The 26,134-nt window shown below is 35.6% G+C and overlaps 1 protein-coding gene and 2 long non-coding RNA genes across 3 annotated transcripts; 1 reads left to right on the top strand and 2 right to left on the bottom strand.

Moving 5' to 3' along the window:
* The first annotated feature begins 9,739 nt into the window (after positions 1-9,739).
* Positions 9,740-11,032, top strand: LOC113313742. The gene is made up of 3 exons (XR_003342013.1): positions 9,740-9,859; positions 10,418-10,496; positions 10,619-11,032. It is a non-coding gene; the product is annotated as an uncharacterized LOC113313742 (long non-coding RNA).
* Positions 11,033-16,321: 5,289 nt separating this feature from the next.
* Positions 16,322-18,294, bottom strand: LOC113312584 (adrenodoxin-like protein 1, mitochondrial). The gene is made up of 6 exons (XM_026561328.1): positions 18,262-18,294; positions 17,340-17,407; positions 17,029-17,135; positions 16,741-16,790; positions 16,551-16,633; positions 16,322-16,436 (listed from the first exon to the last, which is right to left on the bottom strand). Exons 1-6 carry the CDS (start codon positions 18,292-18,294, stop codon positions 16,322-16,324), a joined length of 456 nt encoding a protein of 151 aa, XP_026417113.1.
* A 4,067-nt stretch (positions 18,295-22,361) lies between these two features.
* Positions 22,362-25,658, bottom strand: LOC113307940. Its single transcript, XR_003339383.1, has 5 exons — positions 25,397-25,658; positions 24,900-25,014; positions 23,423-23,904; positions 22,818-22,890; positions 22,362-22,590 (listed from the first exon to the last, which is right to left on the bottom strand). It is a non-coding gene; the product is annotated as an uncharacterized LOC113307940 (long non-coding RNA).
* Positions 25,659-26,134: the final 476 nt, after the last annotated feature.

Raw genomic sequence — 26,134 nt, 5'->3', positions numbered from 1 at the left:
AATCATTGAAACATTCTCAGAGGGCGATATTCAGTCGTGAAGAATAACAGACCTTTCTCGTCAGAGAAATTTCCAAAGTGATTGAAACTTTCATGACTTTCGTCACTAGGAGAAGATAAACCTGATCAAAGCGAAACGCTTTACCAACACATGATTTCGAGTATAAGATAAGCAATGAATACTCAGCTCGAAATATCAAGTGTATATGATCTAGTCTATATAGCATACGACTTTTGTCTCATAAGAAGTAGGAGAAGAATAGATAGACTTTCGAGTGATAGATAAGTTCAAGTTTTCACATACCTTTTTGTTGATGAAGTTTCACGGTTCCTTAGTGTAGATCTTCGTCGTTGTCGTTGAATCACCATGAAGTCCTTGAGCTCAACTACATTTTTCCTATCCTAGTCCGAGACTTAGCTAATAAGCTAGAAATCAAGATTTTATAGTTCTGATCACTAACATTGACAAACATGCTTGATATAGAAACGCATGCGAGGTTGACCGAGTTATGCTCTAACAACACCAACTTCGTCTTGTTGAGACCAAGCAACTAAACCTATAGTTCAACTATTTTCTTCAGTATCCCTGCGCTTCCGACATTCAATAAGTGGACGCACTGGAAATTTTTTCCTTTGGTTCTTATTCCAAACAGGAAAGGAACAACAAATCCGTTCGGTATCAACTTTATTCAATCCCAGTGATATGAGTTAGACAAAGGCTCTCCTGTTTAATCCAATAAACTCTTTTGTTGGGTTTAGATCTATCTAACAAACAACTACCAAGTAGTCGAGTTTAGATTTTGCAATCAATAATAGGATCTATAAAGATACTAAATATTGATGACGATCTACGTAACTAATCAATCAAATCTATCAAGAGATAAACCGATTATAGTTGGATCCCAGCCGATCAAGTTTTATGCACACTTTATGAACCCAAATCAGAAATCTTCTTCGTCTTCAAATCTTCTTAAATCTTCAATAAACACCTGCACACCCTAACTTGAATCTCTTGTGATCAATCACGCACAGAACGAAGTCTGTTAACAATGGATTATCAAAAGACGTCTTTAGATCTATAAACAGTTCTAAAGATCTCGTCGACACTTCGATCTACTTCGAATGAATCTTATATCAGAAGAGAAGATTCTCAAGAATAAACAAACTAGGTGCAATCAAAGTTCAACAACTGTTAGTCAATCAAATCAAATCGAAAACTAATAATACTGCAATTATCTAGTTTTCCACCAACGGTACTCTTAGAGCTTATTGATCCCACATAAGTCTTTAAACGAGCGGTCGTATGAGATTTCACCTAATTAGGGTACTTTCCTCTCCGAATAGATGGCTCCACCAGTAACAACACAATAAGGTAGTTTTGCTGGCTCTTAGGATAATTTACATGAAATGCAAAATTGGGTATTTATAAACCAAGGAAATTTGGACACCAAGGAATTTCCAAAATCGAAAATATTATCAAGATATGCAATATATTTCCAAATTTGGTTTTCATTATTCCTAGAAATGCTCTGCCCAAAATTAACCGAAATCCTACTAGAAACTCTCCAATTACTAAATCCACATTACTAGTTTTTATTTTCCAGAGATATGCATTTTAATTTTTGGTAATTAAAAGGTGTGGGGATTAGGTTTCCCAGTTGCTAGAGTCCTCCCTTATATAGTCTTTCAAATAAGGGTTTGCAATCAATGTTAGCTTGGTAACAAAACATTCAATATTCACCATTATATGAAAACCTGATTAGATTCAAGCTAATATCTTTCAACCGTTGGATCGAAAACTTAGCTTGTTACACACAAATGAAATGCACGATTTTTGGTATGTGTAATTGTACCCAAACATGTGAATTTGTTGGTTCAACAATAGTTAACCAAATGGTTATCCATATGAGCACTTTCATATCAACCATATTCTTCTTCACCATAACTAGTTCAAATGACTCAAATGAACTAGTTAGAGAGTTGTTCAATTGCAAGGAAATCTTATGTAACTACACAAGACACAATTGAAGCAAAAACGATTTGATTCACTCGAATCGGTTCATGAACTTTATAGCCACGGTCTGTAGCGTCTTAATACAGTGTGTGTTCAATCTGGACTAGGTCCCGGGGTTTTTCTGCATTTGCAGTTTCCTCATTAACAAAATTCTGGTGTCTGTGTTATTTCTTTTCCGCATTATATTTTTTTATATAATTGAAATATCACAGGTTGTGCATTAATATCAATCAATTAAAATATCCAACCATTGGTTTTTGATTTACATTGGTTGACACTTGAACATTGGTCTTTGGTACCGTTCAAGTTATTTCACATAATAATCAGGCTCACGGATTTCTATCTGTTCGATTTGCTGATTACATTGTGAAATAGAGATATTAGAACTCTTTGATATAATTTATTAAGATTGAGTCTAGTTGATTCTCTTGAAAGTATATTGGAGTTTGTCCATACAAATTGCTAATCGAAATATTGGGTGAGGTTGTTGTACCCCCGATTTTTCAAAGGTTGCTAATTTTATATGCTTTTAATTACCAGCAATTAAAAGCATTGGAGATTTTTTAGTGAGATTTCGATTATTTTGGACAGAGCATTTCCAGGAATTATAAAAACCGATTTTGGAAATATGTTGTATATCTGGAGAGTATTTGGTTTTGGAAATTCCTTGGTGTCCAAACTTCCTTGGTCTATAAATATCCAAGTTTGCATTTCGTGCAAACTATCCTAGGAGCCAGCAAAACTACCTTGATGTGTTGTTACCGGTGGAGCCGTCTATTCGGAGAGGAAAGTACCCTTATTAGGCGAAATCTCTTACGACCGCTCGTTTAAAGACTTCTGTGAGATCAAGAAGCTCTACGAGTACCATTGGTGGGAAACTAGATAATTGCAATATTATTAGTTTTCGATTTGATTTGATTGACAAACGGTTGTTGAAATTTGATTGCACCTAGTTTGTTTATTCTTGAGAATCTTCTATTCTGATATAAGATTCTCTCAAACTAGATCGAAGTGTCGACTGGATCTTTAGAACTGTTTGTAGATCTAACGACGTCTTGTGTAAATCCATTATTAACGGACTCCATTCTATGCATTATTGATCACAAGAGATTCAAGTTGTTGTATGCAGGTGTTTATTGAAGATTAAAGAAGATTTGAAGACAAAGAAGATTTCTTATTGGGTTCATAATCTTTGTTGTGCACAAAACTTGATCGGCTAGGATCCCACTTGTAGATGGGGAAAAACAATTTGCTGGTTTTTAAGGAATTGAGGAGACGACTGTACGAAGGAGACTCCTCGAACCGAACACCTCACACAGATGCACCGCTGCAAAGGGGGTGTTTTAGATTCGAGAGATCAATCTTTAGTACTCTGGCCTAAATCAAGATAATGACCGTTCCAGAGTAAATTCGGTCACAAGAGAGGATGGGTTGATCTGTAGGAGGGAAGCTGAGAAATGTGTGGAATCAATGATAATCAAAGATTGTGGGTGTGTGAATTCTGAATATGATAAGCTCTGAGTGATTGAAATTTCTCAATTGAGAGTAGTTGCTCAATTGATGAGTTGATGATCTCGTGTTGTCAGTTTGACGTGAGATTGATGATACTGCTGATGTCGGTGATTCAATCATGATTCAGAGACTTATTTATATTGCTGTAATTTTAGACACCATGATTCCATGAAGTGTGACAGTTGGTGGAATCAAGGAGTGGGAAAGTGGAGATCGTATTTGAAACCAGTTGCTCAACGTGTGGAGACTTGGTCGATTTTCCACCCACCACCTCATGAATTCCTTCAACTGATTGCACGACTTGCTCATATTCCATCGTATGTTTGAACACACGTGCCATAGACCGCCAGACCAAAACCCTAAGTGATATCCCCCAAGTGACACGATTGACGTCTCGTGATTTGTTAGTCAATTGATGACTTCGTGGTTTGATGGGACGATGATTCCATGTAGTTGCTGAGTTGAACATGATGTTCTTAAACTCATGAATGGAACATGTCATGAGACAGAGGTATAATTCTTACGATGAAGTGAGCAAGTATTGCTTATTCAATGGATCGTTGAATATTGATTGTTGAACCAATATTCCTTGGTTTGAGCAAATATTTATCATCTGAGCAAGTGTTGCTCATGTGATGAATTGTTGAATATTTGATCATCTGAGCATGTGTTGCTCATCTGATGGATTATTGGTAGCATACCAAAGATATTAATTAGAATACTGGTCGTTGAACCGAGCATAATTAATAAATTAATGACCATGAGGTCGTCGTAAAATTATTAAGGTTGGAATCCGGAATAATGATCCTTGGATTCAGAAACCCTAATTTGATCAATTGATGATCAATTCATGGTTCGTCAGAAGTTTAACCATGGGACGGAGGAGGGAACGACTACATGGGACTGTGGATCAACCATGTAGTGTCCATATGCTCACGTGAGCAAATACAAAGAACTCCTGAAGAGTTGACGATTTTTTGGTGGAAGAATGATTAAATGCTGGCTTAATCATTAATTCAAAATACTTGTCTGAGCCTTAGGTGAGAAAACCTAATTAATTACGACGAGGCAAGGGACCGACCATGGGGTCATGAAACCGGCCCTGGGTTGTCACGTGACCGCCTGACGATCGCTTCATGAAAATCCAAAGTGTTTGGAAGAGTTTTGGACCTAATACGAGCAATTGTGCAAATTAGGTCAAAACTGTGCAAATTGATGGGACCGGCTTCTGTGAGCCAAAGTGCCAATCTTGGTCGGTCAAGATAGCGTGCTCGTGTCCCTAAGGCGTCCGTGTCTCAGTCCTGAGAATTTTGATATTTTCTGGCGTGCAATTGAGCATCCATTCGAGAAAATATGTCAAAATTAGGGTTTCGACGAAACTGAGGAAAACACCATGGGATGATGAAAAATAATTATAAAATAAGGAATGAGGAGGCGTGGGACCGCCGTGGTCAAGGCATGGTAGGCCGGTCGTGACCATGGTCCCGTGGTGCCTTTTTCTTAATTTTATAATATTTTGATGATTTTATGGAAAATTCATGAATTTTGAGAAATTTGATGAATTTATGGAGTTTCCATGAATTGAAGGAGTTTTCATGAGTTCAAGGAAGCAAAAATATTAAAATAATAAAAACAAGGGCGTGTGGGGCCGTGGAAGACATGGCCGGCCGGCTAGGGCCCGGTCCCACGAGTTTCCCTAATTTTTTAATATTTTTAGGTATTTTTGATGATTTGAGGGAATTTTTCCTAATTTGAGAGAAATACCATAAAATCAAGGAATTTGACGAATTCAAGGAAAAATAGGATAAACAATAATAAAATAATAAAGCAAAGGGCGTGTGGGACCGGCTAGGGCATGGTCGGCCGGCTAGTGGCCCGGTCCCACAAGTTTTCATAATTTTATTTTATTATTATATGATGATTTGTGCAAAAAAAAATCATGAAATCAAGGAGTTTTTCATGAAATTAGAGAAATAATAATAATAATAATAAAATAATAATAAGGAACCGTGGGTTGTGGGGCCGGTTGGGACCAAGGCATGGCCGGTTGGCCAATGGTCACGCCCCACACTCCTTTCCTTAATTTTGTATTATTTTTTTATGGATTTATGGAAATACCATAAAACCGAGGATTTAAAAATATAAAACTGGCATGGGATTGACCACGACACGGTCGGTCGGTCGTGTGTCAGTGCTCCCAGCATCCTGGTCAATATTTTAATTATTTATTATTTTCTTCTCTATTTTGCATAGGTTCATCGTTTCGTTGTATTTTGAAATACTCGTTCATGCGGTGACTGTTAGTGTATCGTCGTTGAATACACCTTCACCATTTGAATCGGGGCTTACTTAGAGGTAGCTCAGACGCCCGGTTGTTAATTATTTATTACTAATTGTGGAATTCGGTGGAGAATAATTCACAAAACTGAGCAATAAGATGTTTATTATTAATTCGTAAGATCAGCTGAGGATTCGACTACGAATTCAGAATAATAAAGTGAGCATTACCATTCCATGGGATCGTAGATTCGACAATAGAATCAGAGTAATTAAGATTTATCTATTACCATTTATGAGACAAGTTGTGGATTCGATCATGAAATCGGAGTAATGAGATAATATAGTTATTGCTATTCTATGAGATCAAGCTATGGATTCGATCATAGAATCAGAACAATTATTTATTGCCATTCCATGGGACCAGTCGTGGATTCGACCATGGAATAGGAGCAATTGTAATTAGGAATAATTAACTTTGTGGCTCTATACTAGCAGAGCAAGCTGTCTAAGAGCATTAATTATCCCGATATGAGCTTGTCGGTAAGTCATATCCTTTATATAGTCAGGGTAAACTCGTTGTTTGTTCCTGAAGACGTTATCGCTCTATACTAGCAGAGCAAGCTGTCTAGGAGCCGTCCATCTCGTGATACTATATAGAAATAATCACTGAAAGTATTCGGTATTCATGAGATATGCCGTCGTCCAGTTGTGAGACTACATATCTACATGTACTCTGAGAGAAAGTACTCTCCGTTGAGAATTCGATGAGAGAACCGTGTCTCGATACTCACGTCTGATTGTCGAATCAGAGCTTTGTATAATTATGAGTTTACAAATTTAGCCTTTGTCAAAAATCCACCATCTACACCACTATAATCGTTTTGTCTTTGATACATTTGATTGATTAGTTGCGTAGATCGGCATCATCATATAGTGTCTTGGTAGATTCTATATTGTTGATTGCAAAGTCTAAACTCTGCTACTTTGGTAGTTTTTGGATAGATTGATCTAAACCCGACAAAGGAGTTTATTGTACTATACAGAAGAGCCTTTGTCTAACCCATATCACTGAGATTGAATAGAGTTGTTACCGAACAAATTTGTTGTCCCTTTATTGTTTGGAATACGAACCAAAGGAATTGTTCCAGTGCGTGCACTTATTGAATGTCGGAAGCGCAGGGATACTGAAGAAACTAGGTGAACTATAGGTTTAGTTGCTTGGTCTCCACTATACGAAGTTGGTGTGATTTTTTATAGCGGCCTAATTCTAAGAGTATTCAATTCTGAACTAGGTCCCAGGGTTTTTCTGCATTTACGGTTTCCTCGTTAACATAATCTTGCTGTGTTATTTACATTTATTTTCCACAATTATAATTGTTGTTATTATAATTTAAAGTAAATTACACAAACGTTAACTCCATATTACTTGATAGTGATCCTATAGAGTTTGGTTAAGTACGCGCCTATTATCAAGTAATCACACTTTGACTGTTCTATTGTGTCGATCTCGTATCCATAGACGATCACACAAAGTGTGATTACCGATTCGCTGTATTGTATCGACTTAGTCCATAGACAATCACTTTCGATAAGAGGACTTCTAGGTGGAAAAATTTAAGATTATGGTATATTTGGGTACCCTCGTCTTTTCAGGCTTATCCAAAGAAAAAAAACATAGTGTAAAGAAAACGCTATCACATATATTAGATGACTCCACAAAACCTAAGAATAAGACATTAACAAATGATTAAAGACGTATATGTAATAATGAAACTCTGAGTTAATTATCTGCTATAAGAGAAGAGATTTTTATCATATGAGATCGTATTCATGTCATTTAAGCTCTATTTGATTTCTTATTCGTTAAATTTCTTTACTGTTAGATTCTTTTTTTTTCTATCTTTTTTAATAGGGTTTTGCGTTTTTTGTGTTTTATTTATTTCACTAAATTACTCGCATTAGTGCAGGTTGTCTATGACAGCGAGGAAGCCAAGAAAGGTCTCAACCATGTAATTAGAAAACATGCTTAATTTCTGAAAAAAGATATATAAGTGTATTTTCTTGATTACATCTTCTTTGACCGGGAGCACTTCATATGCTTTGCAATATTTAATGTTGACAATTTATTTTATATTAATATTGTATATCTTTCATTTAACTATGGGGTGTTGGATCCTGAAAGAGCAGTTCAGTTGATCGTTAGATTCTTAAGGCATGCATTAAGTGTCTCTAATATCAAATATTAATGGAAATATAACATGTTTGATATACGTTCCTTAGGGGAGCTAAAATGTAGTTCTTTGTGACGTTTTTTTATATTTATTTTTCATCGCAAAAATTGGTCGGTAATTGGTGTTCTTTTCCCAAAATTGGATCGAAAATTGGAAAGTCATAATCCACAGCTACAATTAGGCGCAATCAAACCGACCAAAAGTCGAACCGATTCACGGTGATGTGGCCCCAAAAATGGCAAACAAACCGTCACATATACTTCCAATTTTAATCATGACCGTGCATTACCAACAAAATTCAGCCATCCGATCGAAGTGTCACAAAAAAATGTTACAAATACTGTTACAAAATTGTTACAAATATAATTGTCACACAAATATTACGCTTATATATGTTATTAAATTACTGTTACAAAATTTGTTGCAAAAAATGTTACAAATTGCGTCTCAAAAATAATCCGTACTTTGGTCGTCCCTTCACTGCTGAAGCAGTTATCTAGTTAGCTACATGGAGTTAGATCCTAGAGGAGCAGTTGAGTTAGCACTTGATTCTCAACACGAGTATATGAATCCTGAAAAAAGATATGACAATACATTTACTTGATTATATTACCTTCAACGGGAACACTTCATATGCACTATTTGCCGTTGGAAATTTATTTTATATTAATATTATTTTTTTGTTGTATGTAATATCAGATACTGAAACAACTATATATCGAATGCGATTCTTCATCTAACTACGTGGAGTTGGAGCTGGAGGATGACTTGGCTGCTAGATTTCTGATGCAAGTATATGATATGGTATGTACGGAAGGTGAGAGTGTATAACAGGTGAAGTAAACACAAGATTGGTCGAACTACCCGTTATTACTGGTGTTTTGAGGTAGAATTATTATGACTTTGTATTTTACTTTTAAGGTGTAAAAATTGATTAACCAAAAGATGTTGCATAGGCATTCTAAAGTCTAACAAAACTAAGCGTAGTTGTAGCGCTACTTTGAGTAACAAACTTTAAATTTGGACTTACAAATTATTTTTAGAGTACAAATGTTGGAAATGTCGAAAACTACTAATTAATTTTAAAACTATTTTCTTTAAAAGGATTTCTTAATCTCCCAAACTTTAAAATTATGTAATGGGTGAATCTGGTTCCAATTGTTAGTCTATTAAATGATAATTGGTTTTCATTACACATTGCATTTGTTAATTGGGACCTCTTTTGGGACGGGGGCGGCGCAAAGACACGATTCACCAAATGGGTACCGGTTCCCGTCGTACCCGGTGCGTAGCACGGGTTTCAAACTAGTTACTGCTAAAGTAATATATGTTTGTCACTATTAACAAAAATGACTATATTATATATAACCCAGTGAACCACCTGTCGAATCACTTGACCCTAACCCAATGGTTTTACTAGTTAGGTGATCGGACCGGTTCTTAAAACATTGATTTAAACGATAAAATCCGCAAAGGCTCCACACTAAACGGTTTTAAACAGATTAACAAACTGAACAAAGAAAATGATTGAGGGGCAGATGATCAGCCGTTCAAGCAATTGTTTTTCCAAACGGCCGATTTTCAGCGCGAACGGGTGAATGCATGAGTTTGGCTGAAAGTGGACCAGTTCGAATTTGATCATCTTTGGCCAAAACTCTCGTCTCGTGGAGAAAAGCGGGTGCCGTTAGTAATTGAATTATTATCGGGGTTGTCAGCCGAGTTGAATCGGACATGGGCAGTTCCGCTCTCTCTCTATATATATAATTAACCGACTAGTGTATTTCCCATCTTCATCTCATCTGTGTTTGTATCGCCGCCTGCAGGTTCTTTTTTTTCTCTCACCCTTTTTCTATATCTGTCCCTTCTCCATCAGTTTTTTATTTTTTCTTTTATGTAGTTAGGGTTTTTATGTTAAGATTTGTTTGATATGAATTGATTCTAGCCTTGTGGGTGTTTAACAATCATCTAATAATAATCTTCCTTTATATATTCTCTCCATCAATTTTGTATTTTTTATTTTATGCAGTTAGGTTTTTTATGTTAAGATTTGTTCGATATGAAGTGGTTCTTCTGAGTGTTTAACAATCATCTAATTATAATCTTCCTTCATATATTTTCTTGATCTGTCCCTTCTCCATCAATTTTTTATTTTTTTTTATTTTATGCAGTTAGGGTTTTTATGTTAAGATTTGTTTGATATGAATTGATTCTAGCCTTGTGGGTGTTTAACAATCATCTAATTGTAATCTTCCTTTATATATTTTTCAGATCTATCCCTTCCCCATCAATTCTTTTTTCTATTTTCTATTACGTAGTTAGAGTTTTTATGTTAAGATTTATTCAATATGAATTGATTCCGGCCTTCTGTTATATATTTTCAGAATACGAAGAAAACTTACTTGTTAATCACAATACGAAGAAAACTTTCTTGTTAATCACAACAATGTCAGCTCCATTGAGGTAATCACTCTCTCTTCTTTGTTACTTAATAAGATCTTTTATGTTAGTATTTCTATTTGTCCTTGTATTTGGATTCTCTGTTGATCTGTTGGATTAATTATGGTTCTTTTTTAACCTTTCAGAACAATGGTTCCCCAAATTAGGTGTTTAGGTGCAAAGTTCATTTCAGTAAGGAACTTCTCTGCAGAGGGTGAAGGAGTCAAGGAGGTTTCTGAAAACGTATATAAAAAGGCAGGTGCAAATATTGCGAAAATGGCAGCTGGTGGAGTTGTGGGAGTGACTTTAGCTACTTGGTTGCAGTACAAAGCCCATGGCAAAGCAACAAGCCGCATCTTGGGATTTACGATTGGCAAATAAGCTTGAGGGATGGTGATCTTAGGTTTTTGTTGATGCTCTATATATTTCTTAAGTAACACTCCACTTTGTCTTCTCCGTTAAGAAGAAACCTAACTTTTGTGTTGTTTGAATGAATCTATTATCCATCTGTGTGATTAACATGCGATATTAGCTCTTTGAATGACTCTGTTGCCTTCTTATGAGATCTTATTAGCCCCCCTCTCTCTGTATGTAAGACCTGTGTGAACTGGTTTTTCAGCAGAGTAGGAATTAAAGTGTTCATTAGCAGCTCTGGCTGACAAAGTAGAAAACTCATCCAGCTGATTGAAAGAACATGCCAGATATGTTTTTTTTTTCTTCTCTTTAGGAAATATGGTTATGTGCATCAGGTCTTCAATTCCTTGAAGCCTCTACTGATCTCACTTCGCCGCGACTTTGAATATGATTTGTCATCTGTTATCTCTGCACACTTGATTTTGTAGTTATTTCTTCACAGCAGGCATTGGGAGAACTTTAAACTTCCATAGTTTTTCCCTTATTTTGTTGGATTGGTTGTTTGTACGGTTAACAAAGTTGCTTTGATTTTTGTAATAGGGAAAGCCAAAATGGTTGGGGCCTAGGGGAAAGCTGACTGTGGTCAAATAATATTGGTTTCAGGTCAATATGGGTGTAACTAAAAAACTCTTTAAAACCCTTCGATCACACGTTACTTTTCCACCAAAACTTCTGTGCAGGGTTGAAGTTTTTCATCCAACCTTCAAAATGGGTGCAAATAATCAAATACAGTATGAATGGGTTAAATTCTCTCCGATGACTAAAAGAGTTAGGGACATGGGATCACTAGTTGCGTTTCACAGGGGAAGTTTTTCAACGAGAACACAACATTGTACAAATTAATACAAAGGAGTGATAGAAACCAGTAGTCATGCTGAGAGTATTTGATGATGGTTTACATTAGTTGGTAACAATATGAAGAGATTTGTTAATGTCATGCTGAGAGTATTTGATGATGGTTTACATTAGTTGGTAACAATATGAAGAGATTTGTTAATTACAGATAAAAAATCAATTAGACATCAAATTTGGAGATCCAAATTAATTAATGGTCAGAATGGAGAACCATGCTTGCTTGACACGGGAGATGATCTGTCGGGAATCGGGATCATGGATTCACGATGATGGGAAGAGAAAAAGCCGACAAATACTAAGAGCAGTTCCTATGGTAGCAAAATGCCAAGTTTGTTCATTCTATAGGAATTGCGCCAAGGATGCCAAACTGTTTATATTTCAGCCTTAGTCGAGTAAAAGTCCAATATCTTAGACCAAGAGTCAGCTCTCCCCAAAACGTTTTAGGCTTTTAGCTTTCCCTATAACAAAAATCTTACTCCCTCCGTCCCTGATGAAGAGATAGGTGTTTTCACACAGATTAAGAAAAGAAAAGAGATTAAATTTTTCCAAATCTACCCTTATTAATAATTTCAAAAGTATTAAAGTCTTTAATTTTTAATTCCTAGATTCTAGAGTAAATTTGGAATCTAGTGAATTGTTTAAGAATTTTATTTTGGAAAATTGGACTAACATAATATTTTATATTTGTATATGATTCCAAGGTAGGGATAAATCAGGAAGGTTTATGGTGAAAATATGAACACCTTCGTCTAATTTGGGGTTTGGAAAACCCCTTTCCCTTTTAAAAGGGGATAGAGGGAATAATATTGTAGGAATTACCAATAGGTATTATTATTATGGGCCTAGTTATTGGCAGGTCCACCGGTAAGAGCCTGTTAACCGTCGGTCCATAATAAGAAACAAAAAAGAATTTTGGACCCAAGTTTTTATTCACAGGTCCTGCCACACGTGTGCTAGGAAATTGGAGCGTCCAAAATACCGAAAAAGCCCATAATATATATTTATGGTGGAACCAGTCTTAATTCATTTATTTTCATTTTCTCTCTCGGTTTGAAGAGCTCTGGCGACTGGCGATGAAGATTCTTGCTAGGTCTTTGATCGACGGATCAGTTTTTGCACCTAAGATTTAGTGCCCTGGATTTAATCTTCTTTATCTCCTTCGATTGATTATTCCAACAACCCCAAAAAATGGTGAGATGCTTAATTTAGTCTTATTTTCATTTTTTTTATTATGGTTTTGAGATATTATTTTCAGATCTGAGTTTTTTATTTGTGGTAGTTGCATCAATTGATATGATCTTGCTTAAATTGGAATGATGTGTTGGATTAGATCTACTAGTTACAGTTTATTAGTAATCAAATTTTGGATGTTTGATTGCTTATCCGTAAATTGATTCGATCTATTTTTGACGATCTGTTTGGTATGATATTTTGGATATTAAATACGTTATGGGAAAAACTGATATGTTAATTTGAGATCGAAAATTGTTTAAATTACTTAGTAATATAGTCATGGATTGGGGTTATTCAAGGATACATGCTTGAAATGCTTATCTGGAATGTTATTTATTGATGTATAAAGAATGAATTGAGGCCTTTCAGTAAAAAAAAAAGAGAAATGAATTGGATGTATATTTGGTGTACTGTCATAAAAATTGAGTACAGTTTTTACAGACTGAGCACGGCTATGCAGGATTATAGTTACTCTTTGTTTGGATACGGTTTAATGTTTGTAGATTTGTGATTAAGGAATTATAAGCAGACCGTAAACTTATCTTAATCTTGAGTGTTTAGGATTTGATTTACTGTGAATGACTTGCATTTTTTAGGTTTTGGTAGTCGAGAAATGGTGCATATTCGAGTGATGTTGCTGATTATTTATTTATCATCGTTGAGTGTGTATATTCCATTTTTTGCTTACTAGATGTAGATGCCCTCCTGGCAATAACTTATATGTGAGGGGTTTGACGGCGAACAACTTGATATAACTACTACGGTTTTCAAACGGAGATGCTTAATGCTGTTTTAGCATTTGTAGTTTTGATAATAATATAATGTGCTGTAATAGAGAGGGAATTTTTTTGAGCTTTGATGCTAATATTGTTTCTTTTTTTGGAGTACACTTCTTATGTACTCTCAGTTCCACAAAGTGCGTTTATTATGTACTCATTTTTTACCAGAATAGAATAGTAGTGATTTTGATGGAATATAGTGTTTATCATCTTTGAAATTTATGTAAAGGTTGGAGTTTGAAGGGGATTTTGATGGGTTGTAGGCTATCGGGGGAATCAAGTTTCTGTATGTACATATCTGCATCTTTTTACTTGCAGAAAATGTTGTCAGATGGTGCCATGGTGAGTTTGATTCTAAGTGAACCCATATTTTTTATATATAATTTAGCAGTGCAGTGCTAAACTTGATTTTCTGTAATTTTTTATTAATTGTAATTGTAATGTATTCTTATGCAAAGTAACCAAGCAAGATTGAGAGGCAGCACCCCCTCTGTAAACAAGAAATTTTGTTAACTAAGTATATATTTCTCTTTGCAGGCTGGCAGAGCAGGTCGATTTGGAACTACGGGTTAACAAGCTATTCTTGATCGATTGTCTCAGGTTTGGTATTTTACACTTCCTTTAGATGATTAAACTGCCTGGACAATGACTGCCACCAAAAAATTAGTACATTTTGACATTTCTTGACTTTTTGTAGATAGTGTAATTCAAATTAAAGTGTACTTCACTTTGATTTTTGTTTTACGTTTATTTCTAGTCAGTGCAGCGGGTATGTACTTGAGGTGCAACAGGTATGTACTCTAATAAATTAGTGTAACACCATTGTTTGGCAGTATTTCTTTGCATCTGTTCTGTGGCGGAAGGAAGCTTATCCGGTCATTGTGGATGGATGGGCACAACGTTGTGATGGTATTGAGGACCACATAGATTGGCAGGTAAAAGTTTTTCCATGAAATTTATATGTACTATGTAGGCTTTTGACATTTTAGGATTGTATCTATTCTTGGACAGTGTATAAACTCCGCACTCCAAATAAAAGTAGTGTATAAACGATGTACTGTGTTATTTTGTCAGTGTATAAATGTACTGTGTTATTTCTCGGTGTATAAACGTTGCGCTCAATAGAAATCAGTGACCAAACACTGTGCAGAAGGGAAATTACGTGCGGTGCTCTTGACTTCAATAATATAATCCATGCACAAATGTCGTCGAACTAACAAATACAAAATATAAAGAAGACTACCCAGGTGCAAATATCCCCACTGCCTCACAACTACATAGCCAAATAGATAAAAGAACAAGTGTATTGTCCACCCTCAGTTAGACATCTTCTGGATATCCACCGATACTAAAATCAATCGAACTCCTTCCCGGTCCCTAACAACACCTGAAAAATATAATCAACGGGAGTTAAACTCCAAACAAGTTCACTGAGTCTCCCGCTACAACAAACCCAAGATTTAAATTAACTTATCACAATTAATACCAGAAATATTGCAATAGAAATTTAGCAGGAAATACAGTGAATTCTCTAATCAAATTGTCGACCATAATAGTTTTTAACCAGTAAATCTAAACTCACCATTATATGATAACCAAATAAGTTCAACATTTCTATATACACCCGAGATGATATACTGGAACTGATCTCATACACCAATAACAAAGAGACGGACTCAAAGTGCCCATTTCAACGACAGACGCTCTAGAACGGTGTAACAGGACGTACTCATTGAAATTTACCTAAATGTTGTAATCATTTAAACATCGAATCCAGCTGCCCGTTTCCGGAACAAGCAACTTAAATGACATAACAGGACGCATCTCATATACCATTTAGAATTCGAATTAAATTGGTCAATACATTTAATCTCTAAATTCCTTCTTAGGCCACAGTGTCATTCTCAAACCAAAGACACTACTGCCACACACAGCTTCAACCACGACCACATAAATAATAAGATGAAGAATTTCATTTAACCGTAGCATGCTAAGTAGTTAAGTATGCTTAAACTAACATCAGACCTTGTAAGTTTGCTATCCAAACTTGCCTACTGATTTTACTAATCTGCTTAAATGATTAAGCAAGACAAAACAGGTCCCTTTACCATTCCACCAAACCTAGCATGGTCATAACATCACACACATACATATGTATATATATTCTAAGTCGTACGCTAATTCCTACAGCTAATTCGTAAATGAACGAGCAATGCTTCCAACAACAAAACATACTTCAGAGAGAGGATTAGCTAACATAGTTAGATTAGGCAGATGATAAAGACAAATACAATAAAAAGACGAGATGCAATGGTTGAACTTACTTATCGTTAATCAGGCATGATAAATTTACGAGATTCATATATATATATTCACGAGACAACAATACCGTTGAGCACCTGATCCTATATAGATATCTATCTTATACTCTTTAAATTCAATTAATATAGATTACCCAATTTAAATCTCATATCTGCCCTAACACAGAAACAAAAGCAAATGTATTCACCAGCGTTTCAATGAGGACTATCATGTTGATAGATCTGGAAGCTCTCCTCTGGAGAATGTTTAGTGTGGTTTTGGTACGTGCCCGTCAACGACAAAATTCCGGGTTGCAGCCGGTAATGCTAAGCGAATACCATCAAGTTCAGGCCGTGCAATCACTTGACATCCAAGACGTGACCTGCAAGAGTACACCCAGCAATAAGTAACTCCTTATCAATGGGCACAAAACTGGTTTTATAAGAGGGAGGTGGTTATTTTGTTTTGGTAAGCAAAGCATCATAGGTAAACTCACGTTTCGGTTAACCCAGAGGCAAGATCCAACATGTCCTTCTCCTCGTCTGTAGGACCTTCTAACTTATTGTACATGTGTGTATCCTTTGGGTTGTATCCTAAAATGACAGATGGTCGTTACACGTTAGCTTGAAATCATCTTTAGAGCAGAGAAATCATACAAGAACTTCGATGCGCAATTATGTACATACCATCACAATCACATGACACGTGGAACACGCGAGTGATCCTTCACAAGCTCCTATTATCAAATCAAGAGAACTTATCAATTCCGATGTTGATGAATAATCTTGTTTCACTAAGTGCTCTATCATATTAGAAGGAAAACTTTTGAGTAACCAATGAAAAAGAAAGGAAAAGGAATCTGAGTTCATCGTTTTGTGTTTTGCATGAGAATATTATACTCAGGAGAGAAATAGATAGCTGAGATATGATTAATTGAAGGTTCGGATACTAAATAAAATACGACTACTAGTTACCTTCAAGTTCTATAACGTTTTCATGGGCAGCTTCTAACACGGACATGCCAATGGGAACCATGATTTTCGTCTCTTCTCCATCCTTGTCGACGAATATAACAGATATTCTGCATAATAACACACATATCAAAATAAGAAAAGAAAAAAAAAGAAAGAAAAAAAAGAAAATCAACTTCATCATCCAAAACTGAGGAATTCTTTTAGTAGGCTAAGCTGTGATTCAGTTTTGTCATTTGATTCTGTTGTAACAAGCTAATTACAATCTTATCAAACATTAGTCACAAGTACAGTAAAGTTAGCAAGAACTTACTTTTTTTACTTGCTCATCTCCTTCCCCTTGTGCAGTATCCGCAGCCGAAGTTGAAAGAGGACGAGGTTTCTGAAAATCATACAATTAGAATACTAGAATGACTTACTGAGGTTCAGATTGATAATTCGTCAGTCCAATTAATAAAACAAGGACGTCAACAACACTTGGCCAGACTAAAAATTTGAATAAGAAGTTAATCAGAGCATCGGGAAGCTGGTTCATCAGATCAGAGATAGCCCACACAACTCATAGTAATAATGTTAATCCACCAAAAGATGGTTTTATACAAATCTGCCGTAAAAAAATAGAAGGCGGACCTGTATTAAAACTACTTCTTTCTATCATCAACAAAATTGTTAACCTTCATATAGTGGGGAATACTCCCAACACGGAGACATAGTAATGCTGAAGTAAGATCGTAATGAGATGTATTTGGAAATAAGTTGTATAAAGAAAATTAAAGAAACAGATTCCTATAAAATTAGAGAGAGGTAATATTGACCAAAGTTGTAAAATAGGCCTTGCAAGTAACCCCTTTTACTTATAGTAACCGAACCTACCAAAAGAGAAATTTACTGTATTAAATTAGTCTTCAATGTCATTCAAATCACCTGAACAACATTTAAGTAACTTCATTAATTATCCAAATTTTATAATCCCTAAATGACATCGACATATCCCTTGCACACACCACTATCTAAAATAAGTTGCTAGAATGATCAAGAATCATAGCACGACCTCGTAGGGGTCCCCCCACTTGAATCAACAACCAACATGTTAGATATTTAAATACATATTGTAATAGCAGGGTAAGCTCCATATCAATACTCTACAACAGGCAAGCCCCTATAGTTTGATAAGGCAACTCTCATTCTTTCTATGAACATATACCCCTATCATTTTGACAGCAGCTCTCTACTTACAATGTAACACTGCTTGACCGCAAAAACAGTCATACAACTTATGTGACTCCGGCATAAACAACTTGCGCACCAACGCTATCCACTTCAGTTGACCACTAACGGATAAACGCCAACACATTCTAACCACAATTATTGATTACTAGAACTGCGAGATAATTGTTCACCTTCAACTGCATCGACTTCAGTTTCTTCCACTGAACACCGAAGTCCACACTACAGACCTCCTCTATGTACGTTTGTATCACCAAACCCTTTCCCTGACAAGTTTGATCTTCAGCTCATTCTGTGTTGCTTTCCAAGAGAACATGAAACCAAATACTCCATATCTCACTCAACTGAATACATCTTTGTATTACCATCAACACCAGGAACCACCATCTATATTCACATTAATCCCATGTATACAGTCCATACTGATGAACAACTTCATAATAAGCAATCAAATTAACCTCCCTGCATATTAATTTGGTTTTCCACTTCTAAACCCAAAAGAAAGTACTCCAACGAAAACAAATTTTAACAAGAAGCATGGAGAAATCTAAACAACTGCTTTAAAACTATCTTCAACCAGGTTATAGTAACTATAAACACCAGAGGAAGCAACCATATCTTTGTCTCTACCGTCACTTTGCAGGCATACTGGACAAATAACCTTCAAGAAATACTTATACTAACCAATACTTTTACTGAGAACCATCACAATACTTCATGAAGTTCATGCACAAGACAAAGCATTCACCCCATGATAATAAGTCTTCTCAGTAACTTACCTAGCATTCAGATAGAACTATATAAGCATCACACAAATCATCCCAGCTAAAATGTTACTAACCACTGAATCAAAGCAACAAGACATCCATTTTGGTGCAACCACTTCATTTTCTCTATATAAAGTATCGAATAAAAACAAATGAAACTCTTTTATGGAGTCTAAAACTCCTACAAACAGACCTTAATCCTTGGGCTTCCAGTGATACATGTATATATGTACATATCACAGCATATCTTTGCAGGGACGGACCCAGAATTCTCGCTTGGGTAGGGCTGGATTGTAACAGTCGATTCTTTGTAATCACTTTGTTTTTCTGGGTAGGGCTGGATTCTTCTCTTCTGGTAATCACTTTGTTTTTCTGTTATTTGTGTTCGTTTTAACTTTTATTTCCCTAGATATTTAGTATTGTACGGGTGGATCCCTATTTGACCACTAATTATGTGATGTATCTCAAAAACGTTGACACAACCCATCGATATCACAACCATGTTTGTTACCGGTTTCTTCACAAATTTTTTGTAAAATCTTACCATAAAAAGTTTTTTTTGCTTGAGTACAACCATTAATATCATCTAATGTATATAATACATAATTTCTGCAAAGTGACTCGTCTTCATCCATTGTATACTTTGGACCACGAATTATTGTGTTCCTTTGCTGTGATTGTGGTGTTTGTGTTTGTTGTGGTGTTTGTTGTTGTGATCGTTGTGGTGTTTGTTGTTGTGATCGTTGTTGTGAGGATGACATATTTGTTAAAGATGAAATTTTTATGAAAGATTGAATTGATATGAATAGTTTTGTTTGAAAAAAAAAGTTAGAGACGGTATGAAAATTGTGTAATGTTGAGGAAGGTGTGAGTATAAGTCTCCAGACGAACTGAATTTATAGGGGAAGGGAAGCAGGGATGAGAGTACCTGGGGGCGCTCATATTATCAACTCGGCGATATAAAAAAAAACCGTTTGCGTCGTCAACCAAAACGCGCGCTTTTCTCGAAAACGCGGGCGTCAGCCATGATGTCGCCAGAGTTATTAGTAATGGCGCGCGATATTTGAGCAGACGCGCGCCTGGTGGAGTGTCTCGATGTTCAAATGAACAGATCTGTTCATTTGAACATCCATTTTCTTGGTTTGTTCATCCCATTGTGGGATCAAAATGAACAAACCTAGAGTTTGTTCATTCCATAGGAATTGCTCTTAGGGAAGAAGGGTCAGAGAGTTTGAGTAATGTATTACTACTATTCGCCTAAAAGAAGAAACTGGATGAGTTGACTCGGGATTTAACAGGGAGTTAGTCAATTGGGATTTGTAGAGACACTCAAATACTTTTTATACAAAAGATTTTGGGTGACTCTCCGTGAGTTTAGAGATTTTGAGAGACTCTCTGAATGATTGTCAAGGAATTATGGTGATTCATTGAGACAATAAAATAAATATGAATTTCAGCTTACACACATGGGACAAACAATTTCAGCTTACTTTAGCCCATGCATGGCTAATAGAAATTGTAACCATTTTGCCAATAAAATCAAAACGAGACGGAACATAAGGTATTTGACTTATTGGGTTTTGGAAGACAACAATTTCTTTTTTTATGAATTTAATTGTAGCTTATTTGGTTATTGTTTTTAATATTTTGATGTTTAATCCTTAAAGAAAAGAGAAAGAACAAAGTCTCTCAAAATATCACCTACTTAGGAGAGACTTTGTTTTAGCCATTTATGGTATGTTTTGTAATAAAAGTCTCTACAAGTCTCTCAAAACCATAAGTCATTGATTTCGAAATCCAAATCCAATAACAGAGAATTCTGAAAACTTTTAGAAAGTTACAATCCAACTACAGAGATTGTTTGAGATTTTGAAAAACTCTCTATTGACTAACAAGAGATTTTAAAAGTCTTTAAAATTCATTCAATTTCTCCACAAATATCAATTGACTAGCCCCCTGTAAGTGAGTTACTTTTGAACCGTTCGGTTGAAATGCAAAAGTAAACACAGTCATGAATACGATCATGAATAAATTTGTTAGGCTAAGGCTAAGTCCTATGGGTGCTAATTTAGCAGCTAGATCAGTCCATATTAGCTAGGACTACCTCCTAAGTCCTATGGGAGTGTTAATCTAGCAGTTAGATTAGCATCCCACGTCAGTTGGGACCACTATTCAGCGTTGTTTGGTTTAGCGCTCTAAATCTCAATCGTCAGATCAAAAAATAAATATCTCAGCGCTGAACCATTCAGCGAAAAAGTGATTTTTTTAGCATTGAACCATTCAACGCTTCAATCTCGTTGCTAGTTCAACTGCAAGCACATGCTAGCTAGGAGAGAGAACTAATGTTAACAAATAGGCCACATTTTATTTTTTTTAGTTGTAACACTTAACTGCTAATCTAGCAGATCAATCTAGCCCATAGGACTTAGCGGTGTGCTAATCTAGCACACGTAAGCTAGGACTACCTCTTAAGTCCTATGAGGGGGTGCTAATATAGCAGCTAGACTAGCAGTCCACGTAAGCTAGGACTACCTCTTAAGTTCTATGAAAGTGCTAATCTAGCAGCTAGATTACCAGCCCACCGCTGTTTGGTTCAACACTTTAAATCTCAGTCGCCAGATCAAAAAATAAATCGCCCGGCGTTGACGCATTCAGCGAAAAAGTGATTTTTATGGCGTTGAACCATTCAGCGCAACTATCTCGCTGCTAGTTCACACTAATTCCAGGATTTTGTTACAGGATATACCTGTCACATATTGAATTTGTAACGGTGATAACCGTACTAAATAGGCCGTCATTAATAATTGTGATGGTATTTTGTAACAGTTTTATCTGTGAGAAAAGGCAGATACAGTCACATGTAACAAGCGTTATAATAATTAATAGCCACAATTGACTTAATTTTATGATAGCGACACGTGTCTTATTTGTCACATTTATCATAACGGTTTTAACTGTTACTCTCTATTAACCACAATTCAGAGTATGACAGTGTCTTAGAGAGTTACATATAGAGCAACGCTTATTGAGTGTTACTGAATCCTCGCAACGATTGCTCCGGTGACACTCTTTTTTTTGTTACGGTTAGTGTAACACATATTAGTGTTGCCATTAATTTGTAACAGTTACTCATTGACACGTGTCGTCCTTTTTGTCACGGCTTATGATGACGTGTGTTATTTTTTCTTCACGATTTGTGTCACAGTTATAACCGTAACAATTCTTTCTGTTACAATAAAAAAGAATACGGGTAGCCCAGATCATTTCATTTTCATGGACCTGGACTTCCAGTTTACGGGCCTGTAATACAATTAAAACTGAACTTGGAACCCAGGCGTGCAATTTCTTATTTTTCAATCTGCAGTTCATGCATTCTCAAAGAAGATTCATACATTCATTACGAACACAGGTACAACAGAATCGTTCCATTCGTTATGAAATTTAACCCAAAACAATTCAAAGCTAACACCCTGAGCTGCCATAAAGCTCCTCAAAGTAATGCAGCCCTTTAATGACGCGTAATCTGTCCAGCATGTGCCTCGCCATCAAGCCTTCAGTATGTAAACCCAAGCTGAAGAAAAAAATGGTACTCAACAATAATCAAGGACTGACAGGATGACCGATTCAATCATTCAAGAAAGTGAAAACAGATTGTTCCGAAAATTTTTATTAAGAGCAGTAATTGTACGCACTGAAGTTATCTATCAGTGAAGTATTGCCTACATTACGAAAAAACAGAAACTGACCATCTTGTACCATCTAAAGCAGTGATCAAAGTTATGATACAAAGATTCTTACTTGAGCCAAGTAGTTCACAGATTGCTCGCTGGCGGTGGAGGGCATCCATATTTCCAAATGATCTACCTTATCACTGTTTAAAAGAATGCATTCCATTAGTGACAAATCATAACCCTGCCCGTGAGGCACTCATCATCCATGATATATATTTGTAAAATGCTCATCCCATTGAAATTCCAAATAAATTAGACAGTGCACATACACCTATGGCATTGCTCAGAATGATGAAGAATAAAATAACAGGATGCTCAGAATCAATTATATAAACAAATAATTATATTGGTAAAATAAAAAATAAATCTACACTAGTTTATAATCTTCTTTACGAAGATGGTTGCGAAATAGCTAGGCCAAAAATTATTAACATACTCGATCTCTTCCTTGTTACTATATTATGCAGCCATACACCTGACTAATACCGTCGCTGTGAAGGTTATAATTAGGAACAAGTTCATCAGGAAATGGTGGAAGTTCATAACCATACTCAGACCTATCCAAGCCTCCTCCAGAATCACCACCTTGTAATCCAAAGTAGAATAGAAAACTGGACTAACAAACATAATCTTGTAATGCAAAAGTATGAATGAGTAGCAGATAAAACTTACACCATGTCAGCCATCTCCTCTATTATCTTGATAAACGCCTCAACCAAGTCTGCAGACGGACAATTCGTCTCCCCGGTCAAAAACTCCATAAGCAGCATCGACAAAGGAACCCAAATCTTCTACTACGCCTTCTCTAGCTTGCTCATCATTGATTTCAGCTGGTATGAAATTACCACTTGGATGCCTTGCTGCGCTATCACCCTCTTTTTCACCATGAAAGAACCAAATAACATAACCCCTGTCAATACCCTTCTCATAAAGATGTTTCCTCACTTCCCACATTTCCAAACGTTTCCCATTCTGACACTTAGAGCATGGGCATGTTGTGTCCGAATTACCATATGTAGCTGCATAATTCATGAAAAATTTAACCCCATCTTTATATGTTTTGCTAAATATGTCTGGTTCATTCATCCAAGCTTTATTCACAGCAGCCGACATTCCACAAGTGACTCTCTAAAGTTCTGTGCTCGAGAAGTTCTCTGTGACAATAAAGAGATAACCATTCAAACCATTTACTTGAAAATCAATAGTTCAAAAACACAGGGGATGGAACATTGTGTCATTCATTGGACAATTAAGGATAAAGATATCGCTTGTCATTACATATATCTATCAGGTTAGGAACATTTTGGACCATCAGCAGCTTATTCCCTGAATCCTAACAGTATAATATGCTTGCATATATCACAGTAACTGAAAAAAGTAAACAAATTTCAGTTTTGTTTCAATAGTAGGAATTGAGAGCTTAAGACCATTCACACCCATAACTACTAAAAAGACAGAGTTAAAAGCATAGTAAATAGCTTAGCCTTTTCACAATTGACAAAGTTCGGCACTAGAGTATACCTACATTTTCAGTTTCGACATCCAACAAAATCATTCAAAGGTGATTAAAATGACTGAACAACCTAAATCGGCTACAAATGAGAAACTAAAAAATGCATTGCACCATTACACTAATGATAAACAAACCAATTGTTTGTATTAGCTGCTGCAGAACAAAGGACTTTAAGAAGTTTGCTAAATCCGCCATACTGATGTTTCTATCAAAGCTCAGTAAGCTATACAGCTTATTCATCATTGCATCCACATCCAGTTAGAGATAACTTTCAACAAAGTAAATCTAGGGGGAGACATCAGTTTAGTTCTATCAAAAAACTTATAACTTTTGTTGCAATTGATAAAGAACAGACTAAAGGAAGCTTCAGCTCCAAAAACAAATTATCTATTTCTGCATCTCATACTAGCTAATTGGTACTTATCCATAGATAATCGAGCATAAATGTAATCATAAACATTGGATATAAAAACAACACAGTTAGTCTTATCCATAGATAATTGGTACTTACCTGAATTGGAGATTAGATATGATCAAATCCAAGTTTTAACTTTTGGCACAATTCGTAACATAAAAAATATACATAAGAATTATGTATCTAGCACTGAAATGAATAGGAAAGGTGAGAATACCCACATCAAGATACCCAGAACGAGGTAAAAAATGTTGATTTCAACAGAAACACCACTTGTTTTAGCACCTGAATTGCAGCAGACCCAATTATATCAACAAGAGATGCAGTTGCTCCACCCTGTAGGAAATTACAGGGGTTGTAAAGATCCATCATATCCAAAAATTAAAACAACTTAATGTCAAAATTCAGAGTTAAAAAATAGGGTAAATTGATGCAAGTGCTCCCACTAAACAACTTATAACTTTTGTTGCAATCGATGAAGAACTGATTAAAGCCAGCTTCAGCTTCAACAACAATTGTATATGTGCATCTCATACTAATTAAAAAACTCGGTTCTGTAATCAATCTAAACTAATCTAACCCACATCAAAAAATCAGCTCTTTAATCAATCTAAACATTCAAAATACCCTCTAATTTCATCCGAATCTTTCCCAGAATTTCATATAACTAAACAAATCATCAACTGATTCCGAAGAAATATAGAACTCAACCACTTACCTCGAAGATAAATCAACGAAATTTATCATCAGCAGAATTAACTTTGAACCATCTTATTCATCTTCATCGTTCGGATTTAGGTCAAAGCCAAGTAATTAACAGAATACATACCTAGCTAAATTTATCAGATTTGAATCAAACAGAGATTTGTTTTTGGTGAAACATCTCTACTTACGATCTGTTTTATTTTTTTACTCTGAGTGTGTTAATGGCGGAAAGAACAAAGGAAGAAGATATTCTTTCTTCTATGGTTCTCTCGAGTCTCGACGAAGGTGGTATTTGTCCAACTCTAATTTTTCCTACTAAGTCATGACTTTTGTTTTTTTTTTTTAACCTTGGTCATGACTTGTTGACTTAGTCTTTATAACAATTTTCTAAATTAAGAAAATTAAAAATAAAAAGAGAGCTTTATTTTTACTTACTAATAAAATTTATACAAGGCCTTTAATCGGTAACAAAATAAAAACAAAAATAAATTTTGATTTAAAAAATTAAACACAATTGTTAGTTTGTGAAAATGTTGGGAAAATTGTGACAAGAAAATTTCTAAGAGTGGTAAATTTGGGGTTGTTTCAGGAGTAGTGAAAATTTTGGGTGGAATCATCATTTCTGATTATAATTGTTATTGTTTTGATAATTTGCAACAAATATTATTGTGAGTAATAAAAGAATTTAATATTCCTAATTATTATCACGGTTAAAAAATTTAATAACTGTTATAACTGTTACAAGATTCAT

Source organism: Papaver somniferum, chromosome 9, assembly GCF_003573695.1.
Source record: "Papaver somniferum cultivar HN1 chromosome 9, ASM357369v1, whole genome shotgun sequence".
NCBI lineage: Eukaryota > Viridiplantae > Streptophyta > Magnoliopsida > Ranunculales > Papaveraceae > Papaver > Papaver somniferum.
Note: the sequence above shows the minus strand (reverse complement) of the source record. Positions and strands in the feature narration are given on the sequence as shown.